Source organism: Protomyctophum bolini (assembly GCF_963924005.1).
Source record: "Protomyctophum bolini genome assembly, chromosome: 9".
Classification (NCBI taxonomy): Eukaryota; Metazoa; Chordata; class Actinopteri; order Myctophiformes; family Myctophidae; genus Protomyctophum; species Protomyctophum bolini.
Window position 1 is genome coordinate 2,204,532 of NC_137870.1, and position 22,674 is coordinate 2,227,205.

At 42.4% G+C, this 22,674-nt stretch overlaps 1 protein-coding gene across 1 annotated transcript in view; it reads left to right on the top strand.

Moving 5' to 3' along the window:
* LOC308321254 (uncharacterized protein) overlaps nt 1–22,674 on the top strand; it is a 77,891-nt gene that overhangs the window by 35,859 nt on the left and 19,358 nt on the right. Inside the window, exons 23-36 of the mRNA XM_080772093.1 lie at nt 836–919; nt 2,288–2,383; nt 4,017–4,061; nt 5,902–6,071; nt 6,981–7,149; nt 8,232–8,324; nt 9,326–9,430; nt 10,196–10,290; nt 10,689–10,839; nt 12,406–12,519; nt 17,187–17,354; nt 17,992–18,081; nt 20,843–20,977; nt 21,287–21,385. Of these exons, the coding sequence (XP_080628219.1) occupies nt 836–919; nt 2,288–2,383; nt 4,017–4,061; nt 5,902–6,071; nt 6,981–7,149; nt 8,232–8,324; nt 9,326–9,430; nt 10,196–10,290; nt 10,689–10,839; nt 12,406–12,519; nt 17,187–17,354; nt 17,992–18,081; nt 20,843–20,977; nt 21,287–21,385 (1,614 nt within the window). The remainder of the gene's footprint in view (nt 1–835; nt 920–2,287; nt 2,384–4,016; nt 4,062–5,901; nt 6,072–6,980; nt 7,150–8,231; nt 8,325–9,325; nt 9,431–10,195; nt 10,291–10,688; nt 10,840–12,405; nt 12,520–17,186; nt 17,355–17,991; nt 18,082–20,842; nt 20,978–21,286; nt 21,386–22,674) is intronic.

The window sequence follows — 22,674 nt, forward strand, 5'->3', positions numbered from 1 at the left end:
CTGACAGGCTTCATTTTACGTTTATGTTAGACCCGGGTAACGCTTTGTCCATATTTTTTACAGTCTATGGTCGCAACGCGATGCATTGTTTGTAGCTTGGCTATTTTTTTGTAGATCGGCTATTTTCAAATGGCCGAAATGTATAGGGTTGAAGTGGTTAATGTATGTTTTCTAATCAAAATTAAAATCACCAAAGTAACTAGTAACTAATGTTTTCAAGTAATTGTAGTGGAGTAGAAGTAAAAATGTTGGCTCTGAGATGTAGTGGTATTGGAAATTGGAAATTGGATTGTAGAAGTATTGGAAAATGGAAATACTCAAGTAAAGTACAAATACCTCAAAATTGTACTTAAGTACAGTACTTAAGTACTTAGTTACTTTCCACCACTGCACTTGTCATACATAAAGATGCAGCTCAAAGTGCTGTACAGTACAGGAATCAAGAATTAATAAAAAATAGAAATAAACAGATTGAAAAAACAGGGTGCAGTACTTAGTTTAGACAGTATTTGGTTTAGACTAGTCATTGGTTAGACCAGTCATTACTAGTCCTACAACTACAACCTATCTCAAACCCTCACCCTAAACCTATAACCTCCCACGGGGCAGCACACCTAAACCTAATCTTAACCCATGTCAAAAAACATCGGAAAAGTGCTGAAAAATATAATCCGTGCAAATAGATTTGTGACAAAGTTACAGTTAGAAAATTTCAGTAGAATCACACCATACGATTCTAATTAAAATCTAGGTTAAAAAAGATGGGTTTCGACAGACAGACAGACAGACAGACAGACATAAGGTTGATTGTTTTTTTCTTCATTGTGATCAACAGAATCATTCTGGGGCCATCCAGGGCCTAAAGGTGTCCGTGGCCTTCCAGGGGTTCCAGGGAACCAAGGGAATTTTGGACCAAGAGGTACATTCTATGAACAATTATTATGAATACTACAATGTTACAGTACCGGTATATGAAATTGTGGGCCAGCCTCGTACATCTTTATTCCCGGGCCCGTTCTCCTGCTGGGACTGTGACATCATGTGGGTCAATACATCATCATGGAGTAGTGAGCTGTACTCAAGCCCACGCTGTAAACGGGGCATTTACAGCGCTTTACATAGATGGAAGCCATTACATTCTAGCCTGGTTAATAAACCAGACCGAATCAGCCGTTGGCAAAAAGAAAATTGCCTGCCGGCGGATTACGGTCTGGAGAGGCTCAATTGTACGCCCCTTTCCTACACCAGAGAAATGAGGCGGCCAATCGGGACACGGTATGCAATATGGGCGGGCTTTGGTACAGTGACTTTCAATGCTTGAGACCTTTGACTGACAGTAGCTCTGACCAATTGCGTCAAAGAGAAAATGTTTCAACCCGCAGCCCTGGAAATGAAATCCAAGCTGAGCCTCCCCAGACTAATATCCCGCGGTCCGTGCGATATTATTCTGGTTTATTAACCAGGCTAATTACATTCACCCATTCACACACCCCCCGATGTATGAATGAATGGACCATGGTAAAGCGCTTTGAGCACTTGGAAAAGCGCTATAAAAATGCAATCCATTATAAACCGATGGCGGAGGAAACCATGCAGGGCACCGACCTGCACATCGGGAGCAATTAGGGGTTCAATGCAGTGTCTTGCTCAAGGACACTTTGACACTAACTCTGGGGGAGCCCACAGGGATCCAACTGACAACCTTGTGGTTGCTATCCGGCCACTCTGCAACCAATGCCCACAGGTTCATGAATCTAATAAATTTTTACTTTTTTACCAATGTATTTAATTAAAATTTACTTTCTTTTTAAGGGGATGCTGTTACGTCATGTGGCAGTGTGAGTCAATTTAACAAAGGTGCAGACGATCAGAAATCCCAGACTTTTCTTTTTTCTCCCTGGAAATAAAAACGTCTGGGTTTCCGAGGCTACTTTAGTTATGCCTTGAATAAAGATTGTTTTGAACAAAAAAAAGCTATCTGGGAAAATGTGTTTACATGTAGAGAGAGCGAGAGCGAGGTGGACTTCTTCATTTCCAGTTTTATCGGTTACGTTCAATACGTAGAATATGACTGTGTCCTCTGTGGAAGAAGTCCTTGTAAAAATGAGTCGTAATTTGTGGATTCAAATAAAGTGTGTGTGTGTGTGTGTGTGTGTGTGTGTGTGTGTGTGTGTGTGTGTGTGTGTGTGTGTGTGTGTGTGTGTGTGTGTGTGTGTGTGTGTGTGTGTGTGTGTGTGTGTGTGTGCGTGTGCGCGCGCGTGCGCGTGTGCGTGTGTGCGTGTGTCAGGTGAAAAGGGAGATGTATGCGTGTTGTGCACTCGGACTATCACAGATCCAGGACCACCAGGATCCTCTGGAGAGCCCGGCCAGCCTGGAGAGTCAGGTGCTGACACAAAACATGACGATATATACAATTTAAAATCAGTTGGAGTGCAAGGTCAGAGTAAATAACCATAGTCAACAAACATTGCGGTACATTAAAGAAACAATGGTTCTTTCATGGCATAAATATACCATGAACGGTATCTGCTGCTATGCTCACCCATGTTGTATAATATTATCTCAGGTACCATGTAAATATGTGACCAAATTTGACTGAGGGACTGCCTTTGGATTTGTTTTAATTTTCGTTTATTTTTTTCATGTCATTTGAAAACAGGGAATTATTCAAATTAACATATTGGTTGTTCAGTTTGACCAGTTTTGGAGATATATGGCTGTTAGAATAATGTCTTGCAGCGAGTTGAGAAAACAGGCTTGGAAGGTTCACTTCTGTGGTCTCTAACATTACACCTATAGCTACAGTAGCTACATGTTTAAGCATTTATTTCATATTTACATTTCAGCTCTGACATGCTCTAGTATGTGAAGAGTCTTCTATGGTCAGTATTATTTTCCAGAAAATAATACTGACTTATTTACTTCTGTAAACCTGTGATGTCACAATATAGCTGATTCTGACAATATTATAGAGAACCTCTTTTAGTTAGTTGTATAGTATCATCATGTCTAAACCATAGAGTTTAGCCACCTATCCATTTCAATAAAAGTTGCTCACAAGCGCATGAAGTACCTGTACAAGGTCAAGGTAAACTTTATTGTCCACAAGGGAAATTTGTCTTGGGCTTTCACCCCAGCTACAGCCACACATAAAACATCAATGACAACAAAAATACATTACAGAGGAAGACACAACATTACACCATATAGCACACATGATGTGGATAATCAGGCCTCACGTATAGTTACCGCTGTTTCAGAGCCTCGTTCAGCATCTTAGTTGATGCTGATACAAACGATTTTTTAAATCTAATGTACTTCCATTCCAGTACAAATTAGAGCAGGAGCACTAGTGGTTTCAGACGATAGACAACATCAGATTTAATTAGCCTCCAGGGCTTCTTCAACCATCCTTCACGTTTTTTCTGGGGGCTCTCTAGACTCTTAACCCATTTTGACCTGAGATCAGATTCTAAAAATGTCTGTTTGAAAATGACAGTTTTCTGAAAAAGCCATGTTTCTGGGTCAGTCGTTCTTCGATGTTTCAAAAATAGCAGACATAGGTGGAGTGCCGTGATTTTTCATCAGGACTTATTGTTATATAAGGAGGTATAATCTTTTCAAAGTGTACAGTATTTGTTCAAATGTTGTTTTTATGTGGACACGCCCACCAGTTCATTAAGTATGCCTGGTTTGCCTGGTGGGTGGTGATGGGTGGTGATCCACCTGAACTGAAGCCGCACCCACAGCTGTAGTTGTATGATAAAGGGGGAGGGGTTAGGGGAGGGGCAAATAATGTGATGTCACTATTACTGTTTATTTCATTGGAAGTTTGACTGTCAAGGGTTCAGCCTCCAGGAAGAAACCCTAAATACAAAGTTAATACACCATTGCACATAAAAACGACTCCCCGGGTGTCTAATGAAGTACTGTCACCTCATAGACACATGGAAAAACTGGGAAAAATACAAAGATTGTGGCACTCCATCTTTAAACTCTCTGCTGTCTTTCTCCAGGTCCATTTGGTGTCCCAGGGAGCAGAGGTGACCAAGGAGTCAAAGGCCTTTAAACTCTCTGCTGTCTTTCTCCAGGTCCATTTGGTGTCCCAGGGAGCAGAGGTGACCAAGGAGTCAAAGGCCTTTAAACTCTCTGCTGTCTTTCTCCAGGTCCATTTGGTGTCCCAGGGAGCAGAGGTGACCAAGGAGTCAAAGGCCTTTCAGGACCATCTGGGCCACAGGTATAGTTTTCTACAAATCCAAAAAGCTAGTCAGAAAAAGGAGATTTCATGAGACAAGATACAACCGTCGTGGTAGCTCTATTACAAACTCAACAAGCTACAATATTAGGTCACTGCTTGAGTCTGCTTTCAGCCAGTGTTGATTTCGTCGACTAAAACTAAGACGAAAAATGTCCGTCGACTGCCTTTTTTTCACTGACGAAAACTAAATGGAAACGAAATTAAAACGAAGCTACGGTGACTAAAACTAAGACTAAATATACTGACAATTACGTCAACAAATACAAACTAGACTAAAATGTTAGGAAGGGACTAATGGACAAGAGATCCAGTATAAGTCATTTTACAATTAGTTGCATGCTGAAAATAGACAGTCTAGCGCGACGCGTTGTGAGCTTGTAGATTGCCTATTTTGTAACGGCATCAAGGATCGCCAAAATACATTTAGTCGACTATAATCTTATGATATTTAGGTCACATCCCCACCTAATACTTCGGTAGACTCGATGCGAATGGGCGGAGAAATTGGCATTCTTGCATATTTACCGTAATTTGCTGCGGTTTGCCATCACACTGTCATCCGCAGCAATTGGAAACGCAGCAGGGGGGACCTTTATCAATGTGTCCCATTCATAAACTAGCCTACACAGTGAAATCTATGGTGTGATAAAAATTATGCTCATGACGTGCATGTGTCGTGCCGTCTGGGACTGATAGGCATTAGGATTCACACCTGCCAAACGAACTGCACTTTCTGAAAATGCGCAGCAGGATTCGTTTTAATCGCAGCAAAGCTCTCTGGTGTGAATGTCACCTTAGTCGACTAAAACTAGACTACCGGTAACACTAACTAAAACATTCCAGGTGACTAAAATGTGACTAAAACTAAATGAAAATGTGCTGCCAAAAACAACAATACTACCTGTAGTTGTGGTGTGTCATTACTGCATTTATTTGACACAGTCTTTATCGCTCGTTATTGTGATTGTCTGGGTCTGCCTGTAAACTCTCCAACCTCTTGCATTCATATAGTGGTATTATTCACCTGGACACCTGTAGCATGACTTCACCTCCTTTTACATTATCTTAGGTCTTTAGCCTACCTTATGGCATAATAGTGTCCTATTATTATAGTCTGGCATTGTCTTAGAGTTATATATGAATAGAGAAGACACCCGAGTTCTCCTCCCATCCACTTGCATTGAGTTGCTCAAAAGCGCATGAGGCGATTTCACTCCTCCTTCCGTGTAGGAACAGAGTGCATTCTGGGATGGATTTGCCTCAAACACATGAACGCGCTGCCGTTGACTATATCATTGTGCCGTTTGTGCTGCGTTCACGTATGAAACATTCGTTCACGTATGAAACATTCGCTCACGTGTCATGGCCTCAAACACATGAACGTGCTTCAATGATAGTCAACGGAGCAGCGCCGGCTCGAGCTGCAATGACAAATTCGGCCACTATGTCCATTTCGCCTCAGGGTTTCCTCTGGGTGCCTTCTCTATTAATACTGTATATACTCTAAGGGCATTGTCTGTCTGCCTTGTCTTTTTATCTGCCTGTACATGTCTGTCTTTGTGCTCTTTGTCTGTCTTGTCTTCTCTCTCTCTCTCTCTCTCTCTCTCTCTCTCTCTCTGTATAGGGGTCCTTTGGTTTCCCAGGTGTAATTGGGGCCCCGGGGCCTAAAGGAGAGCAGGGTTTCATGGAGGCGGCGGCGGAGAAGGGGGGGACGGGTGCCCCAGGAGCCCCCGGAGAGGCTGGCATCGACGGGACTAACGGCACCCCTGGACTCCCTGGACTGAAAGGCATTCTTGGATTGAAGGGTAATCCTGTGAGTGACAGCAGAGGACATTTAAGCCTGATTTATACCTATGCTATTATTTATACTGTCGCACACAGAACAATAGCCAATATACCCGTGGTGTAAAGTACATTTAGGCTACTTAACCCATTCTGACCTGAGATCAGATTCATACGAGGTTTCCACTGGACACACACTGGTCTGATGAACCCATTCTGACCTGAGATCAGATTCTAAAAAAATGTCAGTCGTTCTTCGATTTAAAAAAAATAGCAGACCTACAAGCTCTTAGCGCGCCACTCGGTGGCGCGCTAAGAGCTTGTAGATCTGCTGTTTTTCAATAGCTAAAGCATAACATAGTGCTAACACCAAAATGGGTTCCCGGTCAGAATGGGTTAATACATTTAGGCCTGACGTCAAAATAAATATTAAAAATGTATTCTAAATCCTGTCGGTTTTCTGAAATACCTCATGTTTCTGTATCAGTGGTGCTCAATATTTCATGTCAAGGACCCCCAAAAATCATATGTAATTGGCCACCGACCACCATCTGAAAATATGTTGTTCCAGGGACCCCCGCCCAGTAGCAAAGATTTGAGTTAAAAACATTCACGCTGAAAGAATGTGTATTATATTTGCACCACATTTTCACAATTTTTCAAAGAATAGCAGACCTATACAAGCTTGCAGCTCAGTGCCGTCCTATGAGCTTGTAGGTCGTAGGACAACCTTAAATGTATTATTATTATTATTATTATTATTATTACGTTTTTCCACCACTGCAAACTACACACACAGTGATCTCCTAGCTTGGCTATATTTGGTGCGCAACCAAAGCATACCTCAGGCTTCACCCATAAATCGATTGGACATTTCGTTTATGTCATGTTTTTTTTTTTTACTGTGTGATTTGTTGTTTCTGATGGGTGTTGCTTGCAGGGGCCTCCGGGGCCAAAGGGGGACGGGGGTCCGAGTGGCATCGATGGACCCAGAGGTCTTCCAGGGCAGGCTGGGCCACCGGGACCACCTGGCATCGGACCGTCGGGAACGCCGGGACCGAAGGGTAGCCTCGGCGTGCCGGGGCTCTGGGGCAGGTCCGGAGACCCAGGTAATATATAATATATAATATAATAATGATATATGATTTCATTATTATAATTGTGTGTACACTGTAGAATGTATTTACTTGACTGTAAAAAAAAAAAAAAAAGTAAACAAACTAGATTAATTAAATACAGTAACATAAAAGAGCTTCCGATACGTATTTCCACATCATATTAATAATGCAGTGATTACTGTTTCTGGTGGAGAATTTTGTTCAACCCCTTACACCCCTTACCCCCTTATCCCTAAACTTGTTTGCCATTTTTTTTTACTATTTTAAAACATTTAAAAATAGTTCAACTAGTTCAATCTTCATCGACATGTTGTTAGCTTGTAGATCGGCTATTTGTACTATTTTTAAAATATTTTAAAATAATAACAAATGGCAAATAAGTTTAGGGATAAGGGGTGGAGCAAGATATAGGGCTAGGTGCCTGGACCGCTAACTGTGGTCCAGAACAATTGTTATAAATACTTTATGCAATGGTTGCTACTTCTATAGAGGGTATGCGCATTAGAGTTCTCATCGGGCCCGAAAATTAAGGCCCGGCCCTAACTGGGCCCTAACTGATCAGGCCCTAGGCCCGGCCCGGCCCGACTAATTAGCATAGATTTTAGGCCCGACCCGGCCCTAAAACGTTGTGTTGGGTCGGGCCTGGTCGGGTTTGTGCAGAATTTGAGAACTCTACACAGAGTAAAAGTGAAACGCCAGTCAGCACCATCTTCATAATAGATAAATACACAAACAGACAGAACAGAACAAATATTTTTATTATTCTAAACAAATTAAATATATATATATTTTTTTCATGGAGCCCCAGGCAACTCGGGCAGAGTTTGAGAACTCTAATGCGCATGCATAAAGTGAATGGCACATCGAGTGGCAAAGCAACATGCAAAGTGAGTTTAACATTGTTTAACGTTGTTTAATGCAATCAGAGAGGACTTTTCTGTTTGGACGCATCGGCTGTCAAGGCCAGAAAGTCGTTTTTTGCCACTATCACTATCAGTAGGCATTCCTGCATAACTTCCTGGTTTGATGATGATGTCACACGCATAACCTCTAATAGCCTCTATACCTGCCAGGTGAGAAAGGGTCTCCAGGTGAGACGAAGACGACCCCGGGCGAGCCAGGCCAGAAGGGTCAGAAGGGTCTGCGGGGAAACCGCGGGCCTAAAGGTGAGAGCAAGGACGTTTTATCAGACATGTTTGTATCGTTGTACCATATAGAGCACCGAAGTCCTGACGTAACTCGCTCATCCCGACGATTCCCCTCCTGGTTCGCGGAAGTAATTTCTCCATGGAGAATAACATGGGGTGATCTTAATATCGTCTACTATAAGCGTTGTGGTCCAAAAATAAACAAGCTGTCTCGGCGTTATTGTCGGGGAGGTGTGTCTCTGTATCGTTTGCAACAGTCAGTCACTCATATATGATGCATTCTGCTTCTAGAGAAAATATAACTAATTCAGTAGCAGTAACATTAGCGTTTTCTCTCAGTCAGTTGATTCTTCATATCCATATGAGTGAAGCGGCCGGGGTGACAGTTGTTATATGAGGCGATCTAAAATCTCCTCAATGGGGATTTCAATGCAACTAAACAAATAACATGAACCTGTGTACTGGCGCCCTCTACTGACAGTGACGTCAGACTTCGGTGCTCTATTGTGTGCTTCTTTATGTAAACTACAAAATGTATTAACCCATTTAGACCTGATGACGGTTCTTCAAAATGTCTTCGAAATCATGACAGTTTTCTGAAAAACCTCATGTTTCTATGTCAGCGGTTCTCAAACTATTTCATGTGACGGACCCCCAGAATTATCTGTAGCCTCTTTGGCCGCCGACCCCCATCTGAAAATATGTTGTTCCAGGGACCCCCCCCGCCCCCCGCCCCCCAGAAGCAAAGATTTGAGTTAAAAACGTTCGCTCTGAAAGAATATATAATATTCAAAGATTTGCGCCACATTTTCACGATTTTTCTAAAATAGCAGACCTAGCAGTTCATAGCGCTCACAGTTCGGTGCCGCGCTATGAACTTGTAGATCTGCTATTTTCCAATAGCTAAAGCACAACACGATGCTGAAAACGTTCTCAACACAAACCATTCTTCATTGGCTTCACTAGTTGATTCTCATATAGGATTGCTGGTTCTTCTCATTGCGTTATTCTTATTCTAGGGAACACAGGCATGCCCGGGTTCCCGGGCTTCCCCGGCCGCTTCGGAGAGAAGGGGGAACGGGGCCTCTCGGTCCAGGGGCCTCCAGGAAATACAGGATCTAAAGGTCAGTGTAATGAAGCGCCATTCATCCTATTTTAAGAGCCGAATAAAAGTGGGTTGGGCTCTGTGTAGAGTCTACAATGTGACGTCATTTGAGGTTATGAATCGGCCCTAAGGCATACTGTACATGGGCCCGCGGGCCACATGGGACACAAGTATGGGACAACGGCCAGAATAAATATACTTTATGATACTTTATCTACTCTGTCTCTATGGAAACGTTTTTTGGACTTCAGTTATTTGAGCGCATATTATGTCTGAACATCCTCCCTGGGCGTTGGCAACCACGTAATGCCAAAGTATAGGACTGTACAGTCAGCCATTTAGAAGAAACCTCAAATGTTTTGGTTTTAACTTTTAAAACTAGGATCGTCTTGTTTATTTTTTTGACAGAAGTGTAGTAGGATTGACCTGGCGCTGCATGGGTTAAAGTGTAATTATGTTATCAATGTTGTGTAAAAACCGTAACGCCCATAATGTTCTCAGTGTATTAATGTTATCGACGTTGTGTTAACACATTTTTGCCCTGAGATCAGATTAAAAAAATGTCTGTTTGAAAATGACACTTTTCTGAAAAAGCTATATGTTTCTATGTCAGTCGTTCTTTGATTTTTCAAAAATAGCAGACCTACAAGCTTGTGGCGCTTGTAGATCTGCTATTTTTAAATAGCTAAAGCATAACATAATGTTAACACCAAAAGGCGTTCCTGCCCAAAATGGGTTAAAAAAAACTGAACGATGTCATTGTTGTCTAAATGTGATTGGTCAGGAGATGCGGGTCTACCAGGACCTCCTGGCTCTCCGGGTCTTGGCATCGTGGGACGACCGGGGCCCTCAGGGGCCCCTGGGATGCCCGGACTTAAGGTGTGTGTGTGTGTGTGTGTGTGTGTGCTGTATACGCTGCTGTGTGTTTGTCTGGGGCCATTTCTCTGTGTGTGTGTGTGTGTGTGTGTGTGTGTGTGTGTGACTGTGACTGTGACTGTGTGTGTTGTTTCAGGGTGTTCTGGGTATTGGAGTCCCGTGACTGTCTGTGACTGTGTGTGTTGTTTCAGGGTGTTCTGGGTATTGGAGTCCCGTGACTGTGACTGTGTGTGTTGTTTCAGGGTGTTCTGGGTATTGGAGTCCCGGGCCTGTGACTGTGATTGTGTGTGTTGTTTCAGGGTGTTCTGGGTATTGGAGTCCACTGTGTGACTGTGACTGTGTTGTTTCAGGGTGTTCTGGGTATTGGAGTCCACTGTGTGACTGTGACTGTGTTGTTTCAGGGTGTTCTGGGTATTGGAGTCCCGGGCCAGGCGGGTAGGCCCGGTGCCCAGGGAGAGGATGGATCTGTTGGGCAGAGAGGAGACCCCGGACCCTCTGGATCTGACGGAGGTCATGGACGAGCAGGGGAAGAGGGACCGCATGGACCTAAAGGTCACAATGCAATAATACACAACGACTAGAGTTCATACTGTACTGCCACATGTATTACATGTTGATTATTATGATCTATATCAGTTGGTTAACCCAATTCTGACCTGAGATCAGATTCTAAAAATGTCTTCTACATCCTGACAGTTTTCTGAAAAAGCTATGTTTCTATGTCAGACCTATAGCAGACCTACAAGCTCGTAGCGCGCCACTTGGTGGCGCGCTACGAGCTTGTAGATCTGCTATTTTTCAATAGCTAAAGCTAACGTAATGCTAACACCAAAAGGGGTTCCCGCCTAAAATGGGTTATTATTAGTAGTAATGAATAATAATAATACTAATAATTTACGTGTTAAGTGATTCACATGTACTTTTTCTACTTTATTAGGAAAATAAATAAATAATAGTGAATTATTCATATAAATTAGTATTTGGGTGTAATTGAGCATCGAAGTCTGACCGTCAACGTCACCCCAGAGCTCTTATTTTGAAGGAATCCCGGCGCTGATAACTATCATTTACCTCAAGGACCCCACTTTGGGAACCGGATCCAGAAAAATAGAAATCAGATGTATTTGGGAATAGCAACCTTTTTTGTTGACTGATCGTCCCTCATTTAATAATTAGAATAAGGAGGTATAAAATCCCTTCCACTGCCAACATCTCTTTGTTCCACATCACTGATCCGTTCCTGAGATGATGTCATTTTGTCCGTGACTTTCATTTTGACCAACGGTTCGAGGTCCAAGTTATTTGGTTCCCAGGCAGAAAGCAAAAGTCATTCTGGCCCGGAACCGTCTGGGCCACCTAGGCTAGCCAAGCCAGCCGGACGGCGTGCCACCCGCGGGTTCGACTCCCAAGCCCCGACGCCCTTTTCGCCGCGTGTCACTCCAGGGCTGACCTCGATTAGTCCGAATGGTCGACTAATCGATCGGAACGGGTCTCGGTCGACTGACCACCTCTCAGTCTAAATATTATTGTATTATTCCACTAGGTCTGCGGGGGGACATACAGTAAACACATTTGAACATGCTTTCTGACTGTTTTTAATCAATCTCCAATGTGCATGTGGAGTGTGTCTGCCTGTGTGGCAATGTGCCACTGCCTGTGACTTGCACAGTGGGGGCGCTGGCCTGATATAGACTACAGAATCTCAATCTCACCTGCTGTGCTCAATCCGGCTAATGACAAGCCTCTCAGTCGATGTCGATGGGGGGTGCTCAGTCGACTATCAGTCGACTGACAGCAAATTTATTCATATTAATTTATACTATACAAATCCTTAGTCGGGGACAGCTGTATCTCTCTCCCTCTTCCCTATCGAATAAAAAAACAGAATTCTGCAAAGTGCAAACAGTTGAAGCTCACTGTTTATACTGGCCTGTTCTGGTTCCTTTTTGTCTCCTCAATAGAATTCAAATGGTTTCAGTATAGAACTCAACTGGTGTCAGTAGTAGCAGTACTCTCTCTCTCTCTCTCTCTCTCTCTCTCTCTCTCTCTCTCTCTCTCTCTCTCTCTCTCTCTCTCTCTCGTCCAATGAACACAGCCCCACTGCTTATTTCCCATCAGGCACTGCGGGTGCTGTGGGCGTGGCAGGACCGCTGGGCGTGGTCGGCCTGTGTATTAAAGGACAACGAGGACCTCCTGGACAGGATGGAGACAGAGGACTCATCGGCTTCACTGGTAAACATATAACGGTCCCATTCTGACCTGAGATCAGATTCTAATCATGTTCATATATATAACAGTGTCATGATTATTATCACATTCTGACCTGAGATCAGATTCTAATCATGTTCATATATATAACGGTGTCATGATTATTATCCCATTCTGACCTGAGATCAGATTCTAATCATGTTCATATATAACAGTGTCATGATTATTATCCCATTCTGACCTGAGATCAGATTCTAATCATGTTCATATATATAACGGTGTCATGATTATTATCCCATTCTGACCTGAGATCAGATTCTAATCATGTTCATATATATAACAGTGTCATGATTATTATCCCATTCTGACCTGAGAACAGATTCTAATCATGTTCATATATATAACAGTGTCATGATTATTATCCCATTCTGACCTGAGATCAGATTCTAATCATGTTCATATATATAACAGTGTCATGATTATTATCACATTCTGACCTGAGATCAGATTCTAATCATGTTCATATATAACAGTGTCATGATTATTATCACATTCTGACCTGAGATCAGATTCTAATCATGTTCATATATATAACAGTGTCATGATTATTATCCCATTCTGACCTGAGATCAGATTCTAATCATGTTCATATATATAACAGTGTCATGATTATTATCACATTCTGACCTGAGATCAGATTCTAATCATGTTCATATATAACAGTGTCATGATTATTATCACATTCTGACCTGAGATCAGATTCTAATCATGTTCATATATATAACAGTGTCATGATTATTATCACATTCTGACCTGAGATCAGATTCTAATCATGTTCATATATATAACAGTGTCATGATTATTATCCCATTCTGACCTGAGAACAGATTCTAATCATGTTCATATATATAACAGTGTCATGATTATTATCCCATTCTGACCTGAGATCAGATTCTAATCATGTTCATATAACAGTGTCATGATTATTATCCCATTCTGACCTGAGATCAGATTCTAATCATGTTCATATATATAACAGTGTCATGATTATTATCCCATTCTGACCTGAGATCAGATTCTAATCATGTTCATATATATAACAGTGTCATGATTATTATCCCATTCTGACCTGAGATCAGATTCTAATCATGTTCATATATATAACAGTGTCATGATTATTATCCCATTCTGACCTGAGATCAGATTCTAATCATGTTCATATATATAACAGTGTCATGATTATTATCCCATTCTGACCTGAGATCAGATTCTAATCATGTTCATATATATAACGGTGTCATGATTATTATCCCATTCTGACCTGAGATCAGATTCTAATCATGTTCATATAACAGTGTCATGATTATTATCCCATTCTGACCTGAGATCAGATTCTAATCATGTTCATATATATAACAGTGTCATGATTATTATCCCATTCTGACCTGAGATCAGATTCTAATCATGTTCATATATATAACAGTGTCATGATTATTATCCCATTCTGACCTGAGATCAGATTCTAATCATGTTCATATATATAACAGTGTCATGATTATTATCCCATTCTGACCTGAGATCAGATTCTAATCATGTTCATATATAACAGTGTCATGATTATTATCCCATTCTGACCTGAGATCAGATTCTAAAAAAATGTCTTCTACATCCTGACAGTTTTCCATTCTGACCTGAGATCAGATTAAAAAAAATGTCTTCTACATCCTGACAGTTTTCTGAAAAGCTATATGTTTCTATGTCAGTCGTTCTTCGATTTTTCAAAAATAGCAGACCTACAAGCTCGTAGCGCGCCACTCGGTGGCGCGCTACGAGCTTGTAGATCTGCTATTTTTCAATAGCTAAAGCTAACGTAATGCTAACACCAAAAGGGGTTCTCCTGCCTAAAATGGGTTATTATTAGTAGTAATGAATAATAATAATACTAATAATTTACGTGTCGCTTTTCTAAGTGATTCAACATGTACTTTTTCTACTTTATTAGGAAAATAAATAAATAATAGTGAATTAGTCATATAAATAAATTAGTATTTTGGTTGTAATTGAGCATCGAAGTCTGACCGTCAACGTCGGTATAGAGGGCGCAAACCCACGGGTTCATGTACTTTGTATTTGCATTGTAAGCCCCATATAATATAGGGGGGATTTTAGACCGCCTCATATAAGTACGGTGTTTGAAAAATAAACATGTCACTCATATGGATATGAAGAATCAACCTGACTGAGAGAAAACGCTATTGTTAATGCTGCTGAATCAGTTACATTTTCTTGCTAGAAACAGACTGTATCATATATGATATGAGTGACTGACTGTCGCAAACGATAACAGAGACACCTCCCTGACAATAACGCAGAGACAGCTTGTTTATTTTTGGACCACAACACAATGCTTATACGAAACGACTTTAAGATGACCCCCATGTTATTCTCCATAGAGAAATGACTTTAAGATGACCCCCATGTTATTCTCCATAGAGAAATGACTTTAAGATGACCCCCATGTTATTCTCCATGGATAAATGACTTTAAGATGACCCCCATGTTATTCTCCATAGAGAAACGCCTTTAAGATGACCCCCATGTTATTCTCCATAGAGAAACGACTTTAAGATGACCCCCATGTTATTCTCCATAGAGAAATGACTTTAAGATGACCCCCATGTTATTCTCCATAGAGAAATGACTTTAAGATGACCCCCATGTTATTCTCCATGGATAAATGACTTTAAGATGACCCCCATGTTATTCTCCATAGAGAAACGCCTTTAAGATGACCCCCATGTTATTCTCCATAGAGAAACGACTTTAAGATGACCCCCATGTTATTCTCCATAGAGAAATGACTTTAAGATGACCCCCATGTTATTCTCCATAGAGAAATGACTTTAAGATGACCCCCATGTTATTCTCCATAGAGAAATGACTTTAAGATGACCCCCATGTTATTCTCCATAGAGAAATGACTTTAAGATGACCCCCATGTTATTCTCCATAGAGAAATGACTTTAAGATGACCCCCATGTTATTCTCCATAGAGAAATGACTTTAAGATGACCCCCATGTTATTCTCCATAGAGAAATGACTTTAAGATGACCCCCATGTTATTCTCCATGGAGAAACGACTTTAAGATGACCCCCATGTTATTCTCCATGGAGAAACGCCTTTAAGATGACCCCCATGTTATTCTCCATAGAGAAATGACTTTAAGATGACCCCCATGTTATTCTCCATGGAGAAACGACTTTAAGATGACCCCCATGTTATTCTCCATAGAGAAATGACTTTAAGATGACCCCCATGTTATTCTCCATAGAGAAATGACTTTAAGATGACCCCCATGTTATTCTCCATAGAGAAATGACTTTAAGATGACCCCCATGTTATTCTCCATGGATAAATGACTTTAAGATGACCCCCATGTTATTCTCCATAGAGAAACGCCTTTAAGATGACCCCCATGTTATTCTCCATAGAGAAACGACTTTAAGATGACCCCCATGTTATTCTCCATAGAGAAATGACTTTAAGATGACCCCCATGTTATTCTCCATAGAGAAATTACTTTAAGATGACCCCCATGTTATTCTCCATAGAGAAATGACTTTAAGATGACCCCCATGTTATTCTCCATAGAGAAATGACTTTAAGATGACCCCCATGTTATTCTCCATAGAGAAATGACTTTAAGATGACCCCCATGTTATTCTCCATGGAGAAAAGACTTTAAGATGACCCCCATGTTATTCTCCATAGAGAAATGACTTTAAGATGACCCCCATGTTATTCTCCATAGAGAAATGACTTTAAGATGACCCCCATGTTATTCTCCATGGAGAAATGACTTTAAGATGACCCCCATGTTATTCTCCATAGAGAAATGACTTTAAGATGACCCCCATGTTATTCTCCATAGAGAAATGACTTTAAGATGACCCCCATGTTATTCTCCATAGAGAAATGACTTTAAGATGACCCCCATGTTATTCTCCATAGAGAAATGACTTTAAGATGACCCCCATGTTATTCTCCATAGAGAAACGCCTTTAAGATGACCCCCATGTTATTCTCCATAGAGAAATGACTTTAAGATGACCCCCATGTTATTCTCCATAGAGAAACGACTTTAAGATGACCCCCATGTTATTCTCCATAGAGAAATGACTTTAAGATGACCCCCATGTTATTCTCCATGGAGAAATGACTTTAAGATGACCCCCATGTTATTCTCCATAGAGAAATGACTTTAAGATGACCCCCATGTTATTCTCCATAGAGAAATGACTTTAAGATGACCCCCATGTTATTCTCCATGGAGAAATGACTTCCGTGAACCAGGGGGGGAATCGAGGGGACGAGCGAGTGACGTCAGGACTATATATTAATAGAGATGGCACCCGGAGGAAACCCTGAGGCGAAATGGACATAGTGGCCGAATTTGGTATTGCGCGTGCACTGATAGTCAACGGCCCAGCGTGTTCGTGTGTTTCTGGGCCCAATCCATCCCAGAATGCACTCTGTTCTTACCCAGAAAGGAGGAGTGAAATCGCCTCGTGCGCTTTTGAGCGGATGGGAGGAGAAACCCGGTGCCGTCTCTATTAATATATACGTCTAAGCTCTACACTAGTAGTGGTACATTGACTCTGTTTGGCTACGGCGTGTGTGTGTGTGCAGGTCCTCGGGGTGTGAAGGGACTGAAGGGAGACTCTGGCCTGCCGGGGGAGGGCATGGCCGGCGCTCGCGGGCCATTTGGACCCCCAGGGTTTGACGGAGCTCCAGGCGCCAGGGGTGAACCAGGGGCCGATGGCTTCCCTGGAACAGACGGACAGCCAGGGAACCAAGGTACAGTAGAGATAGACCAGGGGTGGTGCAACTTTGACTACGGAGACGGCCACTATATTTCCACACTCACTCCAGAGCGGGACGCGTTGCATAATTACTGCAGGAGCAAAAACTATAGCCGATCTACACGTTCAAAACGTGTCGCTCTGCGACAACGTTTTGAGCTTGTAGATCGGCTATATTTTTTGGACATAAAAAAAGACAATAACATTTTAATAGTATTCGGGTATTAACCTGTGGGCCGCAGTGAGTGAAGGTGGGGGGAACATATGCTTTATGTAGATATTATTGGAAAATGGAATTGGTCCAGATTATTATTGAGGGACCACGCCTGAACACAAACAATAGTAGATTCATCTGTATGATAATAGCGACCTTTTAGGCCTTGTTACTTTAGCACCGTTGGTGAGGAACGCCTCTTCCAGACTATAGGTGGTCAAATAATGTAACATACCACTTCTCTACCGTCCTCATAAAGAACTACGCACGCACGTGCACACACACACGCACGCACGCACGCACGCACGCACGCACGCACGCACGCACGCACGCACGCACGCACGCACAAACACACACACACACACACACACACACACACACAATTTACATTTGCTAATAAATGTGTGTGTGTGTGTAGGGGTCCGAGGTGACGTGGGCCCTCCTGGCGCCAGTGGGAAGCATGGTTCTGATGGGAAACCAGGAGAGGACGGACGCCAGGGACCTAAAGGCATGTGTCTGTCTGTCTGTCTGTCTGTCTGTCCGTCTGTCCGTCCGTCCGTCCGTCCGTCTGTCTGTCTGTCTGTCTGTCTGTCTGTCTGTCTGTCTGTCTGTCTGTCTGTCTGTCTGTCTGTCTGTCTGTCTGTCTGTCTGTCTGTCTGTCTGTCTGTCCGTCCGTCCGTCCGTCCGTCCGTCCGTCTGTCTGTCTGTCTGTCTGTCTGTCTGTCTGTCTGTCTGTCTGTCTGTCCGTCCGTCTGTCTGGCTGTCTGTCTGTCTGTCTCTGAAAGAATATATACTCAAAGATTTGCGCCACATTTTCACGACTTTTTTCAAAAATAGCAGACCCACAAGCTACGAGCTTGTAGACAAAAGGTGATCCCGCCCAGAATGGGTTAACCCATTTAGACCTGACGTCGGAAAAAAAAAAAAAAAAAGTCTTCTGAAAGAATAAGAGAAGCTGCATAGCTATGAGTATAGCATAATGCTTAGCCAAGCACCATGTTCCAGACCTGGACCCCTCCCTTCCTGGGAGGCTTAATGATTTTTATTGTCGGTTCGACAGTGAAGACCATCAGTCCCCCTCTTTTCCAAGAGAGCAGGGTGACTCTCCACCCAACATACATGAACATGATGTCAGACTGTTGCTCCGTCAGCAAAACCCCAGAAAGGCGGCAGGGCCTGATGGCGTGTCGTCTGCCACACTAAAGCACTGTGCCGACCAACTTGCACCTGTCCTCACTTCCATTTTCAACTGGTCACTTGAACTCTGTACTGTGCCTGCTTGCTTTAAATCTGCGGTTATCATTCCTGTCCCAAAGAAAAATAATATCACCTGTCTTAATGACTATAGGCCTGTTGCCCTAACATCTGTCATTATGAAAGTCTTTGAGCGACTGGTATGTAAACACCTGTCCAGCATAGCACTAGATCCCCACCAATTTGCCTACAGAGCAAATAGGAGTGTAGATGATGCAGTGTCCCTCTGTCTGCACACTATTACTCAACATCTAGAATCCAGATCCACCTATGCTCGTTTACTTTTTGTTGACTTCAGCTCCGCATTTAACACAATAGTGCCTGGGAAGCTGATTTCAACCCTACAGGAGCTAGGCGTCAGTACACATCTATGTAAATGGATCTTTAATTTTCTATGTGACAGGAAACAGGTCAAAATAGGTGACCTCGTCTCGCTGTCGAGGCTCCTAAACACTGGGGCCCCCCAGGGGTGCGTCCTTTCTCCACTTCTGTACTCATTATACACTCATTTCTGTCAATCTCACTTTAGTACAGTTATGATGTATAAGTTTGCTGATGACACATCCTTAGTAGGTCTTATTACCAACGAGGTTGAAACCGACTACCGCAGAGCAGTAGAGGAGCTGGTGAGATGGTGTGAGAGTTACAACTTGATTCTAAACATCTCTAAAACCAAAGAGATGTTCATAGATTTTAGGAAAAAGAAATGGTGTCCCCTCCCCCCCCCTCTTCATCAATGGGGAAGAGGTAGAAAGAGTTTCCTCCTTCCGGTTCCTAGGGACCACCATCCATGAATCCTTATCATGGTATTTTAACACCAGTCTCATAATAAGCAAATCACACCAGCGTCTCTATTTCCTGCGGCAGCTTAAGAAGTTCAAAGTCAGCCAAGCAGCCATGACTCACTTCTATAGGGCCACTATTGAAAGTGTTCTCACCTTCTCCATGCTTGTCTGGTTTGGTCACACAACCTCTCAAGACAAATCAAAGCTGGAAAGAGTAGTACGTCACGCATCAAAAAACATAGGATGCAGCCTCCCTACACTTTCCTCACTCTATTCCACCAGAATAATTAGGAAGGAAATAAAATCATTGCAGACAAAACTCCCATCCTGCACATCACCTCTGCAATCTCCTCCCATCGGGCAGGAGATATAGAAGTATCCAGAGCTCAACATGTCGCTTCAGGGATAGCACTTAACCCGTAGCCATTAGACATCTGAACTCATAGTATATGCATAATTATAGCACTTTAAAAAACTGGATGTAATTTCCTATGCTGCTGGTTTTTGTTTTTGTATTGTACTGTCCTTCTTGTTTGTGTATCTATGGTTGTCTGTATATGTTGAGTATGAACCTAGACAAATTCCTATCAACTTGTTGACATGGCAAATAAATTATTGAATCTTGAATCTTGAATCTTGAAAACACCAAAAGGTGGTTCCTTCCCGCCCAGAATGCATTTACAACGACAACGAGTGGATGCACACGGCCATCTTGCTTGCGGTTATTACAGTTCCTGTTTACGTCGTTGCCTAGCAACGCGATGCTAATGTACACGTGGCGCTACGACGACGGCGAGCTATTACAAACCACTATACAGGAGCATATGGCGGGGAATGTGTTTTAACCCATTCTGACCTGAGATCAGATTCATACGAGGTTTCCACTGGACACACACTGGTCTGATTAACCCATTCTGACCTGAGATCAGATTCTAAAAATGTCAGTCGTTCTTTGATTTTTCAAAAATAGCAGACCTACAAGCTTGTAGATCTGCTATTTTTCAATAGCTAAAGCATAACATGATGCTAACACCAAAATGGGTTCCCGTTCAGAATGTGTTTTAATGGGGGGTTTCAGAGTCTTGCACACTATAGGACACTTTTGACAGGATCAGGGGATGCCGTATGCTGTGCCACGGCATCCCCTAACTTCTGTCTGTCTGTCTGTCTGTCTGTCTGTCTGTCTGTCTGTCTGTCTGTCTGTCTGTCTGTTTGTTTGTCTGTCTGTAGGTGCGACAGGGGTGTATGGTTTGGATGGAGCTCCAGGACTGCAGGGAGCTGAAGGAGAGCCTGGTAACCAAGGACCTAAAGGCAGCCAGACTGTCATAGAGGTGCATGGAGACCTGGGAAACCCTGGAGAGCCAGGTATTAATACTATAAATGCAGGTGTGTGTGTGTGTGTGTGTGTGTGTGTGTGCGTGTGCGTGCGCACGCGTGCCTACTTGTCTGCCTGCCTGTCTGTCTGTGGTTGTGATCGGGTGCAGTACTTAGTTTAGACAGTTTTTGGTTTAGACTAGTCATTGGTTAGACCAGTCATTAGTCCTACAACTACAACCTATCTCAAACCCTCACCCTAAACCTAACCTCCCACGGGGGCAGCACACCTAAACCTAACCTCCCACAGGGGGCAGCACACCTAGACCTAACCTTGTGATCTGGTGCTGTCGTCTCCAGGGCCTTCGGGTCTGACAGGGTCAAAGGGAGAGCAAGGTTTACCAGGACCCCAAGGACCCAACGGTAACAATGGACTCCCTGGTAGTGCTGGGCCCCAAGGTACAGTACCACTTCATCTTTTAACACATTTTAAACAACAGTGTAAAACCAGTGACAATTACATGAATGATTCATAAAAACACAAGGTCATAGTTCTAACATGATCCAATATTATGCGTTCAACATGCATTCAACAATGGCACACTGCAAAAGTCTGAACTCCAAATATTGTCTATTATGTTAGCTATCTGTTATTAGCTAAGTATATTTACAGATTTTGCTGTAGAGTTGATTAAGTGTGCAAAGCAGGTAGACTCTAGGATTGTGTACCAACATCACAGTAATGACTTCTGCAAGTTGATTCCAGTGTTGTCTTTGGTGGCTAATTTAGATTTTAGTTTTAATCCTACGTCTCTTGAATTGTTTTCATTTAGTTTTAGTCACATTTTAGTCACCTGGAATGTCTTAGTGTTCGTTTTAGTCGACTAAATATCATAAGATTTCAGTCGACTAGATCTACAGTTGATTTAGTCGAACAAAATGTATTTTTTTGGCGGGCCTTGATGCCGTCGTAATGACTGTTTTTTCCCCCTACTTGCTGAAAATAGACGATCTACAAGCCCACAACGCGTCACAGTGTGGTGCGCTGTGAGCTTGTAGATCTGCTATTTTCAGCATGCAACTAATTGTAAAATGACTTCTACTGGATCTCTTGTCCACTATAGTCCCTTCCTAAGTTTGTTGACGAAATTGTCAATATATTTAATCTTTAGTTTTAGTCATCATAGCCTCAGTTTTTCATTTAGTTTTCATCAGTGGAAAAAGGTAGTCGAAGAACATTTTTCGTCTTAGTTTCAACACTTAGCCCATTCTGACCTGAGATCAGATTCATACCAGGTTTCCACTGGACACACACTGGTCTGATGAACCCATTCTGACCTGAGATCAGATTCTAAAAATGTCAGTCGTTCTTCGAATTTTAAAAAAATAGCAGACCTACAAGCTCGTATCGCGCCACTTGGTGGCGCGATATGAGCTTGTAGATCTGCTATTTTTCAATAGGTAAAGCATAACATGATGCTAACACCAAAATGGGTGCCCGGTCAGAATGGGTTAGAAAACAACACTAGTTGTGTCATACTAGTGTATGACACAACTGTGTCATATTGGCATATTAATGAGGGGATGATTCCACAGGTGTGGCATATAATAATATAATAATCCTGGTATCCTAAATGAGGGCCATTAATAAAAACCACTCCCTTGTGGATGTGTGTGAACTGCAACTTCCATTTGCTATGTTTGAGCATCAGTGTGTGCAGATATGAGGTTTTCACGTTTGCTCCTTT